We start from the raw sequence: 14,477 nt of genomic DNA, 5'->3' as shown, positions 1-14,477 counted from the left end.
CTCTGTGGGAGTGTCCTGGCAGCAAGGTGTGCATCAAAGCCAGTATGATCTGTGACGGCTTCCCAGACTGCCCCCTGCTGGTGGACGAGGCCAACTGCTGTGAGTGTGTGGATTGTCCTCAGATGCAGTCAGGATTCTGTTGTGGTGGTTTGATAGCTGATGAAGGTTCCTGTGAACGTTTCCTCAGCCGTGTGCAGAGACAACGAGCTGCCCTGCAACAACCATCAGTGTGTTCATCGGACGCTGTGGTGTGACGGGAAGAAACACTGTGCAGACAGCTCTGATGAGTGGAGCTGCGGTGCGACGCACACACACACACACACATGCACGTGTGCGTCTCTCGTCCGCTGTGATCGGGGTCGTTGATCGGGTTGTGTTGATGTGTTCTGTCTCCAGTGTCTCTGTCCGATCGATCGGGTTCTGTCCTGACGGTGTTCAGGACTGCAGCAGAGTATCAGGTCTGTGCAGACGAGTGGAACCACGATCTGAGCGTGCTGACCTGCAACCAGCTGGGACTAGGGTAAGGTTAGTAACACACACACACACACACACACACACACACACACACACACACTCAGTCGGTCCCCACGGGAGTTTGTGTGTTGGTGTCTCAGTCCGGGTGTGTGTGTTTCACTATAAAAGCCTCGTTAATAAGTGAATGGTTTCTGCCAGCTGAAGCGCCAGAGGGCTTTTATTTTGAAGCAGCTACAGGAAGTTTTATTCTGCTTATTATTAATGATGATGTGTTTTTCTCCAGAGTTCCCTCCTCTGTTTCCATGGTAGCCGACCAGCCTGGCGTGCCAGGCCGTCGCCGTTGGTTACACGTCCATCCTGAGTGGAACCTGCGGAACGGATCTGCTCTGCAGGCCCGACTGGAGAAGCGAAGGTAACTGAGTCCGATCAGAACCAAAACGGTTCCGGACCGAGAGCTCCTCAGATCCTGGTCTGGCCCAGACCTGGTCCAGACGGGATCTGAGGTGCCTCATCAGAGGCCTGGAGCTTTGAACGAGCCGTGAATCCTTCAGCCATGAAAAACCAAAGCATCAAACAGGAAAAACTGCACACAAATCATCTGTGACGCTGCTGAACCGACTCAACATCCTGTCCTCCACCGCCAGCTTCCTGCTGCATCTCATAACCACTGTGTCTCTCTCTGTCTGCCTGTCTCTCTCTCTCTGCCTGTCTCTCTCTCTCTCTGTCTGCCTCTCTCTCTCTGCCTGTCTCTCTCTCTCTCTCTGCCTGTCTCTCTCTCTCTCTCTCTCTTTGCCTCTCTCTCTCTCTCTGCCTGTCTCTCTCTCTCTCTCTGCCTGTCTCTCTCTCTCTCTCTCTCTGCCTGTCTCTCTCTCTCTCTCTGCCTGTCTCTCTCTCTCTCTCTCTCTTTGCCTCTCTCTCTCTCTCTGCCTGTCTCTCTCTCTCTCTCTGCCTGTCTCTCTCTCTCTCTCTCTCTCTTTGCCTGTCTCTCTCTCTCTCTCTCTGCCTCTCTCTCTCTCTCTCTCTGCCTGTCTCTCTCTCTCTCTCTGTCTCTCTCTCTCTCTCTCTTTGCCTCTCTCTCTCTCTCTCTCTGCCTGTCTCTCTCTCTCTCTCTCTCTCTCTCTGCCTGTCTCTCTCTCTCTCTCTCTGCCTGTCTCTCTCTCTCTCTCTGTCTCTCTCTCTCTCTCTCTTTGCCTCTCTCTCTCTCTCTCTCTGCCTGTCTCTCTCTCTCTCTCTCTCTCTCTCTGCCTGTCTCTCTCTCTCTCTCTCTGCCTGTCTCTCTCTCTCTCTCTCTCTGCCTCTCTCTCTCTCTCTCTCTCTGCCTGTCTCTCTCTCTCTCTCTGTCTCTCTCTCTCTCTCTCTTTGCCTCTCTCTCTCTCTCTCTTTGCCTCTCTCTCTCTCTCTCTCTCCCTGTCTCTCTCTCTCTCTCTCTCTCTGCCTGTCTCTCTCTCTCTCTCTCTGCCTGTCTCTCTCTCTCTCTCTCTCTCTGCCTGTCTCTCTCTCTCTCTGTCTGTCTCTCTCTCTCTCTTTGCCTCTCTCTCTCTCTCTCTCTCTCTCTGTCTCTCTCTCTCTCTCTCTTTGCCTCTCTCTCTCTCTCTCTCTCTCTCTCTGTCTCTCTCTCTCTCTCTCTTTGCCTCTCTCTCTCTCTCTCTCTCTCTCTGCCTGTCTCTCTCTCTCTCTCTGTCTCTCTCTCTCTCTCTCTTTGCCTCTCTCTCTCTCTCTCTGCCTGTCTCTCTCTCTCTCTCTCTCTCTCTGCCCGTCTCTCTCTCTCTCCCTGCCTGTCTCTCTCTCTTTCTCTCTCTGCCTGTCTCTCTCTCTCTCTCTCTGCCTCTCTCCCTCCCCCCTGTCTCTCTGCCCGTCTCTCTCTCTGCCTGCCTGTCTGTCTGTCCTGCAGCCACGCGTGTCACTCCCGGAGGCGTGTGTCCGTGCTGTGTTCCAGAGAAGGTAAAGGTTGAGCCTCCTTCATGTCAGCACCCTGACTTGTAGTGGCAGGTTGAGGAGTTCATGACATCATCAGAGGTTTGTGTGTTTAGTCAGAACATCAGAACACAGAAACCAAAGTCCAAAACAAAGAAAAGAAGAAAAGGTTTACTGTGACGAAGAAGCTTTAGGAGCAGGAAAACACACTTTGTGTCAGAGACGTTCAATGACACGCGTGTCTCGAGCGTTCGGTCGTGTTGTGGTGAGACTTGTTCCAGGTGTTCTGGGTCGATTATTGATCCTCCTCTCCCTCTGCGTCAGACTGCGGTCTGCGTCCGGCGGTGGGCCTTCACCCTCACAGGAGGAAGAGGATTCTGGGAGGGCGTGTGTCGCGGAGGGGGGCGTGGCCCTGGCAGTGCTCGCTGCAGAGCGGTCAGAGCGGCCACGTCTGCGGCTGCGTCCTCATTGGCCGCAGGTGGGCTCTGACCGTCGCACACTGCTTCGAGGGGTAAGTGACATACACACACACTCAAGGGACAAAGATGTGTGTGGAGCGTCGCACTGAAGGTGTGTGCGTGCGTGCGTGTGTGTGTGTGGCCAGGAGGGAGAGCGCCGAGCTGTGGAAGGTGGTGCTCGGTCTGAACAACCTGGACCATCCAGGGGTTCACAGTCAGAGCCGCGGCGTGCGCTCCATCATCGTGCACCCGCGCTACAACCGGGCGGTGGTGGACTATGACATCAGCGTGGTGCAGCTGGACTCCGAGGTGACAGACGGACACACGCGGTGTTGATTATCAGTGCTGACAGGACGGGATTGATCGGCCGTTGTGTTTTCAGATCGAGGAGACGGAGTTCGTCAGACCCGTGTGTCTGCCCGAGGTCGGCCATCTTCCCTCGCCCGACTCCTACTGTTACATCACAGGCTGGGGTCACATGGGCAACAGGAGTGAGTGACGACACAAACGTTCCTGAGGTTTTCGTTTGTTTTAGACAGCCGACAGGGTAAGAACACACTGTGTGTGTGTGTGTGTGTGTGTGTGTGTGTGCATGCTTGTGTGTGTGTGTGTGTGTGTGTGTGTGTGTATCCAGTGCCCTTTAAGCTGCAGGAAGGGGAGGTTCGCATCATCTCGCTGTCCCAGTGTCAGTCGTACTTCGACATGAAGACCATAACTCCCAGGATGCTTTGCGCAGGCTACGACGCTGGAACCGTGGACTCCTGCATGGTAACATCTGCACCAGCATCTGGTCGGCTTCGTGAAGGAGCCGCTAACCGATTTGCTTTCATTTTCACGCTCGTTCTGATGGAAAACGTTAAATCGGAGAGAAGCCGTAAATCTGATCACTTGTTTCAGCAGTAAAGATTGTTTCTCATAATCGCTGTGTGTGTGTGTGTCTGTGTGTGTGCGGGCAGGGCGACAGCGGCGGCCCGTTGGTGTGCGAGGGCGTCGGCGGTCGCTGGACGCTGTTCGGCCTGACGTCATGGGGCAGCGTGTGCTTCAGCAAAGTGCTCGGACCCGGAGTGTACAGCAACGTGACGCACTTCACGCCCTGGATCCAGCAGCAGATCTACATCCACACGTACCTGACCGACTGACACCGCACACAGCACTTCCTGCTCCCGGCTCGCTGCTTCCTGTCTTCAGCATTCCAGGGGGAAGTGATGTCATCGTTAATCTCACACACACACACACACACCTTGCTCTACCTGTGCCTCTTCTGTCTGTCCTGGCAGCCTTCAGATGCTGACTGCTGGACGAGCTGTAGGATAAGCTAGTGCTACAGATGCTAACTAGTTAGCGAGTAGACTTTGCTCAGATTAACCTTCACTTAACACTGAATTATTATTTTTCTTACTCTTCAGCGTTGGGTTTGATGCTCAGAAAAGTATGGAAGCAAAAGAGGCCAAATGATGACAGCTGAGGAGTTGAGCCACTGCTGAATACTTTTAATATTTAAATAACATTTGTATTATTCGTCTGTCGGGTCCACGAGCGATGACGTATTTGTAGTTTTGAAGTGTTTGGAAGTAGCTGGAGTCTGTAGTTATGTGGTTTAAATTCTGCTTTCTCCATTCTGAAGTTTCAGACAGAAAATTCAGCTTTACAATTAAGAAGACAAAAGAATGTAAACAAGCCTGTTAGTCGTTTATGACCTAAAAATCGAGTAAAGTTAAAAAATTATGTTTATGGAACAATTCCACGAGCTTCACATCTCAGAAATACTTCGCTGCTGTAAACTCGGTGGTATTCAGTGGTGGTTGGTTGATTACAAAAAGTAAATTATTGTGGACTTTCTTTGCTTCCATAAATGTGATTGGTTTTTACTTTACTGGTGGCTCGTTGGCAGGCGGAGAATTAAAATTCCTGATGTTTTTATGATTGTGAACTGGACTCATGACTGCATCAATACAACGTGAGCTGAGCTCTTTGTTGGCTTTATGTGTTGTGTTGAGTGTGTGTGTTGGACGTGAACTGTTCCTTATTAGTTCCCACACACACACACACACACACACACACACACTCCATCTTCTGAACATCATCCAGTCCTCTGCTCTGAGTGTTAAAACTTTGAATTATGAAAACGTCGTCACAACGTTCAGGTGCTCTGCTCTGAATTTCTAAAAGCTGCTAGCTAAAACAAACCAGCCGAGCACTCGACTTCCCACAATGCTTCACTCTGTAGTGCCTGTACTTAAACTTAGCAGTGAAAAAACAACTTTGTTACCTGTCGTACTGTACGTGTGTGCGAGACAGAGAGAGTTTTGCTTCTTAACACACCGGCAACTTTGCTGGGCAACTGTGATGGACAACATTTATCAGTGAGCTTTATCCACACAACATTGATTTAAATGTGTAAAACATGCTGATAAATAACAAAGCATAACTGTAGCATATTGCTAACTGGTCAGTGGTGATTCATGCTGTTAGCAGTGTGGCTTTAGCTCCTGTCCCATCAAGTTGGTCAACTTTTGAGTAAGCTGTTTTAGCTTTTGCTAAGTTTGCTAGCAGGCCTACTAACACAAGTACTGAACTGCCACATTAGTGCCAGCTAGAATGTGAAGCACAAACACAACACAGCACCAACATACATAATTACTTGATGCTATATTTTGCTAATCTTAGCAGCAAGCTACATTAGCTTTTGTAAGCCTCAACTATTTGATCCAATTGTGTAATGTTTTTTGACCAGCTAGAGACTGAAGCTAAAGTTGATTAGCAGGCTGGGCTAACTCAGAAAAGCGTTCTGTCAAAGCAGTGACGATGTAAAGAACTGCTAGCTGCTAACTGCTAACTGCTAACGTTTCGAATGAACCAATCCAGACTGAAGTTCCACTGACTGCAGAGGTCTGTTAACATTTTTGGCTGACCCTCCTTCAGTGAAATGAGAAAATTAAGCTGTGACAGTGTGGTTGACTGAATAGTTTTTGAGTTGCCCAACAGATTGCCCAATAGATTGCCCAGCAGGTTGCCCAACAGATTGCCCAGCAGGTTGCCCAACAGATTGTCCAGCAGGTTGCCCAACAGATTGTCCAGCAGATTGCCCAACAGATTGCCCAATAAATTGCCCAATAAATTGCCCAACAGCTAACGTCTAACTGACATCCAGAACATTCCAAGTGGTTGTTGTTGTTGTTGTTTTGTGTGTTTGGTTTTTTAAGAGTATTTTTCTACACTTTTTTGTATGTCACGCTTATAACACAGGGTTGTTGGTGTGTGTGTGTGTGTGTGTGTGTGTGTGTGTGAACTTACAGTCACCGTACACGTGCACACGTGCACACGTATGTTTGTATGGGATTCGTGTGCGTGCTGCTGATGTCACGTCCTGATTTAGCTGTTATGACTTTGTTATCACGATGATGATGATGATGATGATGATGATGATGAAGATGAAGTGTTGTTGTTGATTTAAATGAACAGATTGTAACCTCTAATGTTTTGTGTGAACATATTGTGAATATTTGGTTTGTATCACCTTCTGTCCCACCAATAAAACTAAACACACTCTCTGTAGCCTGTGTGTGTGTGTGTGTGTGTGTGTGTGTGTGTGTGTGTGTCTGTAGCCTGTGTGTGTGTCTGTGTGTGTGTGTGTGTGTGTCTGTAGCCTGTGTGTGTGTCTGTAGCCTGTGTGTGTGTGTCTGTAGCCTGTGTATGTGTGTGTGTGTGTGTGTGTGTGTGTGTGTCTGTAGCCTGTGTGTGTGTCTGTGTATGTGTGTGTGTGTGTGTAGCCTGTGTGTGTGTGTGTGTGTGTCTGTAGCCTGTGTGTGTGTGTGTGTCTGTAGCCTGTGTGTGTGTGTGTCTGTTGTGTGTGTGTGTGTGTGTCTGGAACCTGCGTGTGTGTGTGTGTGTGTGTCCGTAGCCTGTGTGTGTGTGTGTGTCTGTAGCCTGTGTGTGTGTGTGTGTGTGTCTGTAGCCTGTGTGTGTGTGTGTCACTCACAGCCTGTATGCAGACCCGTCACTAACAGTCAGTCTTTTTCCACTTCCTCTCCACCTGAAATAAGGATGGAGGGTGGAGGTTTTTAGCCCAGGATGTGTTTTTGGGTCTCAGTGAGGTTTTTATGGGACTGAGTTCCGACTGGACTCGGGCGGCCGTCATGTCACCTGATGTTACCGAGTCGTAATCTGTCGTGTGTCAGTGAGAAGACCTCGTTCAGAATCACAAGCGTTTTAAATGTTTTAAATGAACTTTTCTTCGCCCAGCAGCACGTCCAGATGAGATCACATCTGGACGGCTGAAAAGTGAGTTTAGCAGAGTGTTGGAGGACGTTACAGACAAGAGACGCTCGGCTCAAAGCCCATGAACCGCCATCACGCGGCGGCCATTTTCCTCCGTCTTCACGCTCAGACTGGCTTCTGACAAATTCATATCATCATCTCACCGATTTTCCCAATTGATCAGCAAGTAAAACGATAACAGATGGTGACAGTCAGGAAGGACATTGGGCCAAATTTCAAAATAAACTTTATTTTTATTTTTATACTTTAATGAGGAAAACAGCAGGAAGCAACACATCTGCTGGGGACTATTTCCAGCAGCGGATGAATCTGCATTCGGTCCTGTCTGAATAAACTGTGTGTGTGTGTGTGTGTGTGTGGACGAGCAACAGTGAGGCTCACTGGTGTGTTTTAAAGGAAGGAATCGGGCTGTGATCCACGCAGGCTGTGAGGACGAACGTTCGCTGTTGGTTTCACACCCAAAATGAAGAATATTTCTCCATGTGACAGGAAACATGCTGAAGTGTCCCTTTAAGTGGGCCCCCAGAGGCTCCTTCAGTCTGAAGCTGTCAGTCATGTGTGTGCGGTGTGTTAATCAGCTGTTTCAGTGTGTGTGGAACAAAGCTGTCATGACACACACCTGATATTATCTCAGCAATAATAAGACGTGTTAGTGTCTGCAGGAGGCCATGAACGCAACGCGAGTGTGTGTGTGTGTGTGTGAGTGTGTGTGTGTGTGAGTGTGTGTGTGTGTGTGTGTGTGAGTGTGTGTGTGTGTGTGTGTGTGAGTGTGTGTTACCGTCTGGTATTAGTGCAGCTGACAGCGTGACGGCTACCTGTGTTCCCATAATGCCAGGCTTTGCACTGTGAGTGTGTGATGAGACGACTGTGATTTAGCAGAGTGACGAACACAGCAGTCATTAACACACACACACACACACACACTCTGTGCCTCTTGTTGCTGCCTGATGACTAAGTTGTCAGTCGTCTTTTCCTCTTTGTTCCAGTCAGCAGCTCCTCATCAACCGAAGGTAAGAGTGTGTGTGTGTGTGTGTGTGTGTGTGTGTGTGTGTGTGCTGTCTGAATTCCCTCATTATTGCTTTATTATTCACTCATTTGTTCTCCGTGTTGCTTTCCAGCACACACACATTTCAGTCATGTTTTGTGTCTATCAGTAGTTTCAGTTGACATGAGTCTCAGGTGAACCAGCTCAGGTGTTCTCTCAGCCCCTCACATGTTTCAGCGAATGATGCTGTGCTTTGCAGGTGTCTTCTGAAGGTGTGTGAGGTGATGTGTTGTGGATCCTGAGCTTCAGACTGCAGTGTGTTGTGATGCCAGCAGTTCAGCACATGAAGAAATCAGTCTGCAGGGCACAGAACATAACCTGTGTGTGTGTGTGTGTGTGTGTGTTTCAGATGATGGATGAAGAAGCCACCAAGCGTTACTGTCGGATGAGTGATGACAGACAGGAGCAAGCTGAGGTACCAACTGTGTGTGTGTGTGTGTGCGTGTGTGTGTGTGTACGGAGGTGTGGAGGTCACAGCAGAGTGTGTGTGTGTGTGTGTGTACAGAGGTGTGGAGGTCACAGCAGAGTGTGTGTGTGAGTGCGTGTGTGTGTTTGTGTACAGAGGTGTGGAGGTCACAGCAGAGTGTGTGTGTGTGTGTGTGTGTGTGTGCAGAGTGTGTTATTAGTTAGATGAGTCTGATTGAAACACTGGAGTGTGTGCTGACAGGAGAAGCGACACACTGATGATTCAGCTGCTCTCAGCACCAGTGAAGTGTGTGCAGTTTGTCCTGCAGGGGGCGCTAGAGGGCAGGCTGGAGGCTGACAAGCCCCTGCACTGCTGCTCCCACACGTCCTGTGACGTGTCTCTGTGGGTCTCTGTGATGAGACGATACATGTGACAGAGGATGATGGATGGAAAACAGGAAGAACAAAAGGAGGAATGTGCAGTATGCATACATACATGTCATGTGACAGCCAGGTCACGATCTGATTGGTCAGCTTTGAACAGCTCTTTTCTCAATGACTAATGTCAACACTGAATGTCTTCATGTGTGACACACACACACACAAGTTCAGCTCTGCCATGATGGACAAAGTCCTACACCTTTTTCCACTAAGTCTCTCTCTCTCTCTCTCTCTCTCCTCCACACACACACACACACACACACACACACACACACACACACACACACACCTGAAGCGAGGGAGTAAAGTTCAGGTCAGTCAGGAGAGAGAGATCACAGTTCTGCCTCGGAGGAAGACACATGAACTGGACGACACCACAGAGGTGAGCAGTCGGTGGTCAACAACACACACACACACACACTCACACACACACTCACACACACACACACACACACACACACACTCACACACACCTCAGATAACACTGTGAGAAAGTCCAACTATTTATAGAAACTGGCTGGTGCTGTGATTCAGGCTCCTTCTGCCTCCAGCTGACTGCAGATCAGTTATAGTCTTCATATCAGTGTGTAACACAGCGACTGAGCAGATGCAACATATGGGCCAGAAGTATGTGGACGGCTGAGCACTGCAGCGACAGTCCTCAGCCTGGACTCCTCTGGGTTCAGGAGGTCTTGAGTGTGTCTGCAGGTCTGAGCCGTCCTGTCAGTGCAAAGCTAAAAGGTTTGCTTAGCACCAGTGAAAGTCTGTCCATTAGCAGTTAGCAGCTCCTGTTAGCGGTGCAGCCACAGCTGTGAGGAGAAGTTAAAACCTGATGACTCTCTGCTCTGATTCATGGACATTGACTACTGACATGTCTGTCCCTCCTCAAAGAGTGTGTGAATCATGTCCTCAGTCATAAACATGAAATATCCAGACTGTAAAGCTGTTATCGTTTTCACACCTCCTGTGTGTGTGTGTGTGTGTGTGTTTGTAAAGATGGCAGCGTCCAACTCGGCCTCATGCTGTTCGTCTTGTATCCGTCTGAAGGACAGATGTCCTCGTCCGCAGGGACTCGTCAACCTGCTCATCACCAAAGGTGTGTGAGAGTTTTGTTCTGGTTTCATCTTCTGCTGAACCAAACCAGGAAGTCTGGATGAGTAAACCTCAACAAGCCCGTAAAGTGTCAGAAAACGTGAAATGTTTGTGTGTGTGCGTGTGTGCGTGCAGTGTGTCTGTTCGCTCTGCTGTTCGGAGTCGTCTGGTCCATCACAGGAAGTGAGTGTTTACCTGGAGGGAACCTGTTTGGCGTCGTCATCCTCTTCATCTGCTCTGTGCTGGGAGGGAAGCTGGTGGGGATGATCCAGCTGCCCACGCTGCCCCCCTTCCCTCCACTGCTCGGTACGACCCGACAGCTCAGTGTGATCTCTTCTCACCTGGTGTTCAGGTGTTCTGAGCGTGCTCTGACTGTGTGCTGCAGGTATGCTGCTGGCAGGGCTGCTGCTGCGTAACGTTCCCTACGTCACCGACGCCGTCTTCATCAACACTCACTGGTCTGCAGCCCTGAGGAACATCGCCCTGTCAGTCATCCTGACCAGAGCCGGACTGGGCCTCAACCCCTCAGTGAGCGCGCACACACACACACACACACACACAGTGTAAAATATACACACTTTGTAACCCTGCCGTATTTGTGTGTACACGCAGGCTTTGCGTCGTCTGAAGGCGGTGTGTGTGCGCCTTGCAATCGGCCCGTGTGTGGTGGAGGCCTGCACCGTTGCTTTGGTTTCTCATTTCCTGCTGGGTCTGCCCTGGGTCTGGGGCTTCATACTGGGGTAACACACACACAACCACACACACATGCAACCACAAGCTGTAGACACACACTCCTGTACAGGTAAATGGAGATTTGTGTGATCTCTGTCTGTAAGATTCTACTGTGTGTGTGTGTGTGTGTGTGTGTGTGTGTGCAGTTTTGTCTTGGCTGCAGTGTCTCCCGCCGTGGTCGTCCCGTCCATGTTGCTCCTGCAGAGAGAAGGATACGGCGTGGAGAAGGTAAACCTGGTCTGACCTCTGCTGATTCTGTAGTCTGCCACCAGGGGGAGCAGGTGGACACCCAGAGAGATGAGACAGTTTTTGTTCCATTGATTTTCTGTGAATATTCTCAATGTTCTGTGCTGTTGTTCAGGGAATCCCCACCCTGCTGATGGCTGCTGGGAGTTTTGATGACATTCTGGCCATAACAGGGTTCTCCACCTGCCTGGGAATCGCCTTCTCTACAGGTCTCTGCAGGAGAACAGGCTCTGTTCTGGTCCATTACACTGCCTTCAGTTCTACTTCGTTCTGTTCTTCATGCTGTGTTTGTCCTGCAGGTTCTACGTGGATGAACATACTGAAGGGTCTTCTGGAGGTGGTGGGAGGAGTCATAGCTGGACTGATCCTGGGTCTGTTCTTGTGCTACTTCCCCAGCAAAGACCAGGTGTGGGTGAGCTTTGATATCATCTTATCTTCAAAAGTAAACATAACTGAATTTATTCTTTAAATCTGTGCTTGTCTCATTGCAGGAGGACCTGGTCTTGAGGAGGACTCTCATGCTGTTGGGTCTGTCCATATTTTCAGTCTTCTTCACTCATGTCATTGGTTTTGCCGGAGCTGGTGGTCTCTGTACGCTGGTCTTGGCCTTTCTGGCTGCTCTGGGCTGGAAGGCTGACAAGGTAACACATATCGCTTTAATCTGGATTAAACACCTGGATTCAGCACCGGTTATGCACCATCATCAGGTTTTTTACTGATTATGTCACTGAATCTGGTTTCTTTAGGTCCCGGTGGCAGCCATGGTGGGTCGATCCTGGGATGTGTTCCAGCCGCTCCTCTTTGGACTGATAGGAGCAGAAATCTCCATAGCAAACCTCAGCCCGAGCACAGTGGGTAAGAACTATGAACACAAACATTTAAACAGGAAATAACTTGGACCTGGTCTGGAGCTGACCAGGTGGACCCTGTTGTCTCTCTGCTTTCAGGTTTGGGTCTGGCATGTGTCGGTATTGGTCTGGTGATCCGCCTGCTTGTCACCTTCCTGCTGGTTCATTTCGGAGGATTCAGCCTGAAGGAGAAACTCTTCATCTCTGTGGCCTGGCTGCCTAAAGCCACTGTACAGGTCTGTGTGTGGCCCACAACAATAGAACCTCTAGAACCTCACCACTGACAAGAACCATCGAAAGACCCATAAAAACCTCTTTGACTAGAAACCTCCAACTTCGAGAACCTTTTCACTCATGGCTAGAATCTCCTAAAGGATCCTTAAGTCCTTCCAAATATCTACTTGAACCTTCTACAGGACCACTAAAAGTACCGTGAGAACTCTATCAGCAACCATAGGACCCTCCTTGGACCCTTTAACCCTCCAATGTGACTATTAGATACTGATACATTATTCCTGTAACCACTCAAATGACATCTAGAGCCTCTTCAGTCACCACTACAGCCTGTTCAATGACAACACGAGACCCCAAGAACCTTTTTGTTGTCCGTTAAAGCCTTCCATAGTGATCTCCAGGACTCCCTCTGTGACTAATGAGTCCATGCTCATGTTTATTTGGTTGAAATTAGTGTATCTTAGCGCTCGATGTGTGTCAACTTGTTCTTACTGTTCATCGTGTATCAGGCTGCTATTGGCTCCAAGGCGTTGGACATGGCGAGGGAGGAGGGGAACGAGACCTTCATTAAGTTCGGACTGGACGTGCTAACGTTAGCTGTGTTAGCCATCCTGACCACAGCTCCGATCGGAGCGCTGGGTATCGGACTCGCAGGACCCCGCCTCCTGGTCCGGCAGGTCACAGGTCAGCGCACACACCCACATCAACCCATCACACCTAAAGGCCTAACGCAAACAGTCAGATAGAAAGATCTTACTTTTGCTTACACTTCTAATCTCCCTCTCAGCAGATGAGGCAGAAGGCGGAGCCACAATTCCAAGCAACAGTGGGATTGGTCAAGAAAAAGACAATGTAACCCTGGAGAGCAAGCTGTGAGCCTTCTGATTGGACAGACAAAAGACAGCTGCACATCGTGTACCTGAAGTTACCTTTTCTTGTTTCAGAAATGCTGTTTAAAAGGTCTTTGCTGTGTTTCTTTTTGGCATTGAAGTCACCAGCTGTGGCTCTTCAGAAAACATTTCAAACAGACGACAAGTTAGGAATGATATAAAAATAACTAAATCGGTTATGACTAAATTACAAAGTAAGTACAAGTCAAAGAATGACATCCTCAGTCAAAATTATGAGAATTAAGTCAAATACTTGTTCCTGTTATTGATTCATTATGTCTGAGATGACTCTCATAAATTAGATAAATTAGTTAAAAATGCTGATGTTTCTGATGTCAGTCACTCAAACAGATTTGCTCTGCTGTGAGAAGACAGCAGTCGCCTTTGGATGAACTCACTGCTCATTGGTCTGTCGGAGCTGACGGGTGGAGCAGCTGCTGGTGTAGCATGTGGTGTCAGGAGCACATCCAAATCATATGTGTAGTTACTCTGCCCGCCAGAAGGGGGAGACAAAGGCTCCTCACTGCAAGTTGAACATAAGTTTCATTTATTTACCACTTTATTTAACTCAATCAGTTAGTTAAGACAATACTCACTTTAATCAACAGAAAATGATTAGAAATCAATAACTGTAATGTAACTGATCACATTTATTCAAAAACTGTACTACTTTTGCTTAAATGAACTTTTGAATGCATAGTTACTAGAGTCAGATTGTTGTTAAGTACAAGATATGAGTCTCATTGCTGTCCACTAATCGGTTCAGTGTCCCTGATTGACATCTGAATTCAGTCACAATAAAGTCAGATCACGTCTTTCATGCTGCCTCAGCACAGATCAGTGGAGACGCTCCTCATTTCTGGTCATTGTTCTTCACAAGCGTCTGCGGCGGGCGATCGGATCAACAGTCGCTTTGAGTCATCCATGACTCAAATGAAACTTTTGTCTGGTTTGTGCACTCGGTCGAAGACCACATGTGAAGAAGAACCACAAGCAGAGAGGAGACCTGATGGCCTCTCATCAGTTCAGAACAGCTTTGATTGACATAAGATCAATAGATGAAGCCAATCAGCTTCAGAGCTGTGGATCAGAATCACGTCAAATATAAATCAAAATAAGAGACTGATGTGTCAAAGTGTGCAGTTTCTCAGAGACACAGTCAGTCATCAATTCATATCATCAATTCATATCATCAATTCATATCATCTGCTGTTCAGCTCACCCTCATGAACAACACACACACAGTCTGTTCCACACATCAGATCTGAGTTTATGATGAGGAGCTTTGAATCTGTTCTGTCTGCACTTTGAAAAATTTGTGAAAACACAGTTTTCCTAATACACTACATAGACAAAAGTATAGGGACAGCTGGACGTCTCATTGTAAACACACAGACAGCTTTGCAGCTCTAACAGCTTC

General features: G+C 48.6%; 2 protein-coding genes across 8 annotated transcripts in view; both read left to right on the top strand.

Annotated features, from left to right (window-relative positions):
• Positions 1–6,401, top strand: part of corin (corin, serine peptidase) — a 16,050-nt gene extending 9,649 nt beyond the window's left edge. Inside the window, exons 15-25 of one of the 4 annotated variants that reach the window (XR_006842505.1) lie at positions 1–99; positions 188–298; positions 397–520; positions 758–886; positions 2,366–2,415; positions 2,713–2,899; positions 2,993–3,155; positions 3,229–3,337; positions 3,481–3,614; positions 3,803–5,819; positions 5,880–6,401. The exon at positions 1–99 is cut by the window's left edge and continues 15 nt beyond it. Coding sequence is in view for 1 of the 4 variants with exons in the window: in XM_046381423.1 (XP_046237379.1) it covers positions 1–99; positions 188–298; positions 397–520; positions 758–886; positions 2,366–2,415; positions 2,713–2,899; positions 2,993–3,155; positions 3,229–3,337; positions 3,481–3,614; positions 3,803–3,985 (1,289 nt within the window). In the remaining 3 variants the exon portion in view is untranslated. Of the gene's footprint in view, positions 100–187; positions 299–396; positions 521–757; positions 887–2,365; positions 2,416–2,712; positions 2,900–2,992; positions 3,156–3,228; positions 3,338–3,480; positions 3,615–3,802 lie in introns of all 4 variants that reach the window. The other 3 variants (XR_006842506.1, XR_006842504.1, XM_046381423.1) reach the window with 3 other exon arrangements.
• A 379-nt stretch (positions 6,402–6,780) lies between these two features.
• On the top strand, positions 6,781–14,280 carry LOC124054912 (sodium/hydrogen exchanger 9B2). Of its 4 annotated transcripts, XM_046381441.1 has the most exons (15): positions 6,781–8,134; positions 8,519–8,584; positions 9,311–9,397; positions 10,012–10,111; positions 10,243–10,413; positions 10,493–10,635; positions 10,720–10,847; positions 10,986–11,067; positions 11,201–11,294; positions 11,385–11,491; positions 11,577–11,726; positions 11,832–11,940; positions 12,033–12,169; positions 12,677–12,851; positions 12,955–14,280. In XM_046381441.1, exons 1-15 carry the CDS (start codon positions 8,072–8,074, stop codon positions 13,041–13,043), a joined length of 1,701 nt encoding a protein of 566 aa, XP_046237397.1. In that variant the 5' UTR covers positions 6,781–8,071; the 3' UTR covers positions 13,044–14,280. The 4 variants fall into 4 exon arrangements, with proteins under 4 accessions (XP_046237397.1, XP_046237398.1, XP_046237394.1 ...); XM_046381442.1 differs by lacking the exon at positions 6,781–8,134 and having other exon boundaries at positions 8,448–8,584; positions 10,068–10,111; XM_046381438.1 differs by lacking the exon at positions 6,781–8,134 and having other exon boundaries at positions 8,448–8,584; positions 12,955–14,279.
• Positions 14,281–14,477: the final 197 nt, after the last annotated feature.

Source organism: Scatophagus argus, chromosome 23 (assembly GCF_020382885.2).
Source record: "Scatophagus argus isolate fScaArg1 chromosome 23, fScaArg1.pri, whole genome shotgun sequence".
Taxonomy (NCBI): Eukaryota; Metazoa; Chordata; class Actinopteri; family Scatophagidae; genus Scatophagus; species Scatophagus argus.
Note: the sequence above shows the minus strand (reverse complement) of the source record. Positions and strands in the feature narration are given on the sequence as shown.

What these genes read in the sequence shown, in the direction of transcription:
- LOC124054912 (XM_046381438.1), top strand. Translation starts at nt 8,453, where the DNA reads ATGAAGAAATCAGTCTGCAGGGCACAGAACATAACCTGTGTGTGTGTG. An exon ending in TGGGCTGGAAGGCTGACAAG is followed by an intron (nt 11,727 to 11,831) that starts GTAACACATATC and finishes TGGTTTCTTTAG; the next exon opens with GTCCCGGTGGCAGCCATGGT. An exon ending in CCTCAGCCCGAGCACAGTGG is followed by an intron (nt 11,941 to 12,032) that starts GTAAGAACTATG and finishes CTCTGCTTTCAG; the next exon opens with GTTTGGGTCTGGCATGTGTC.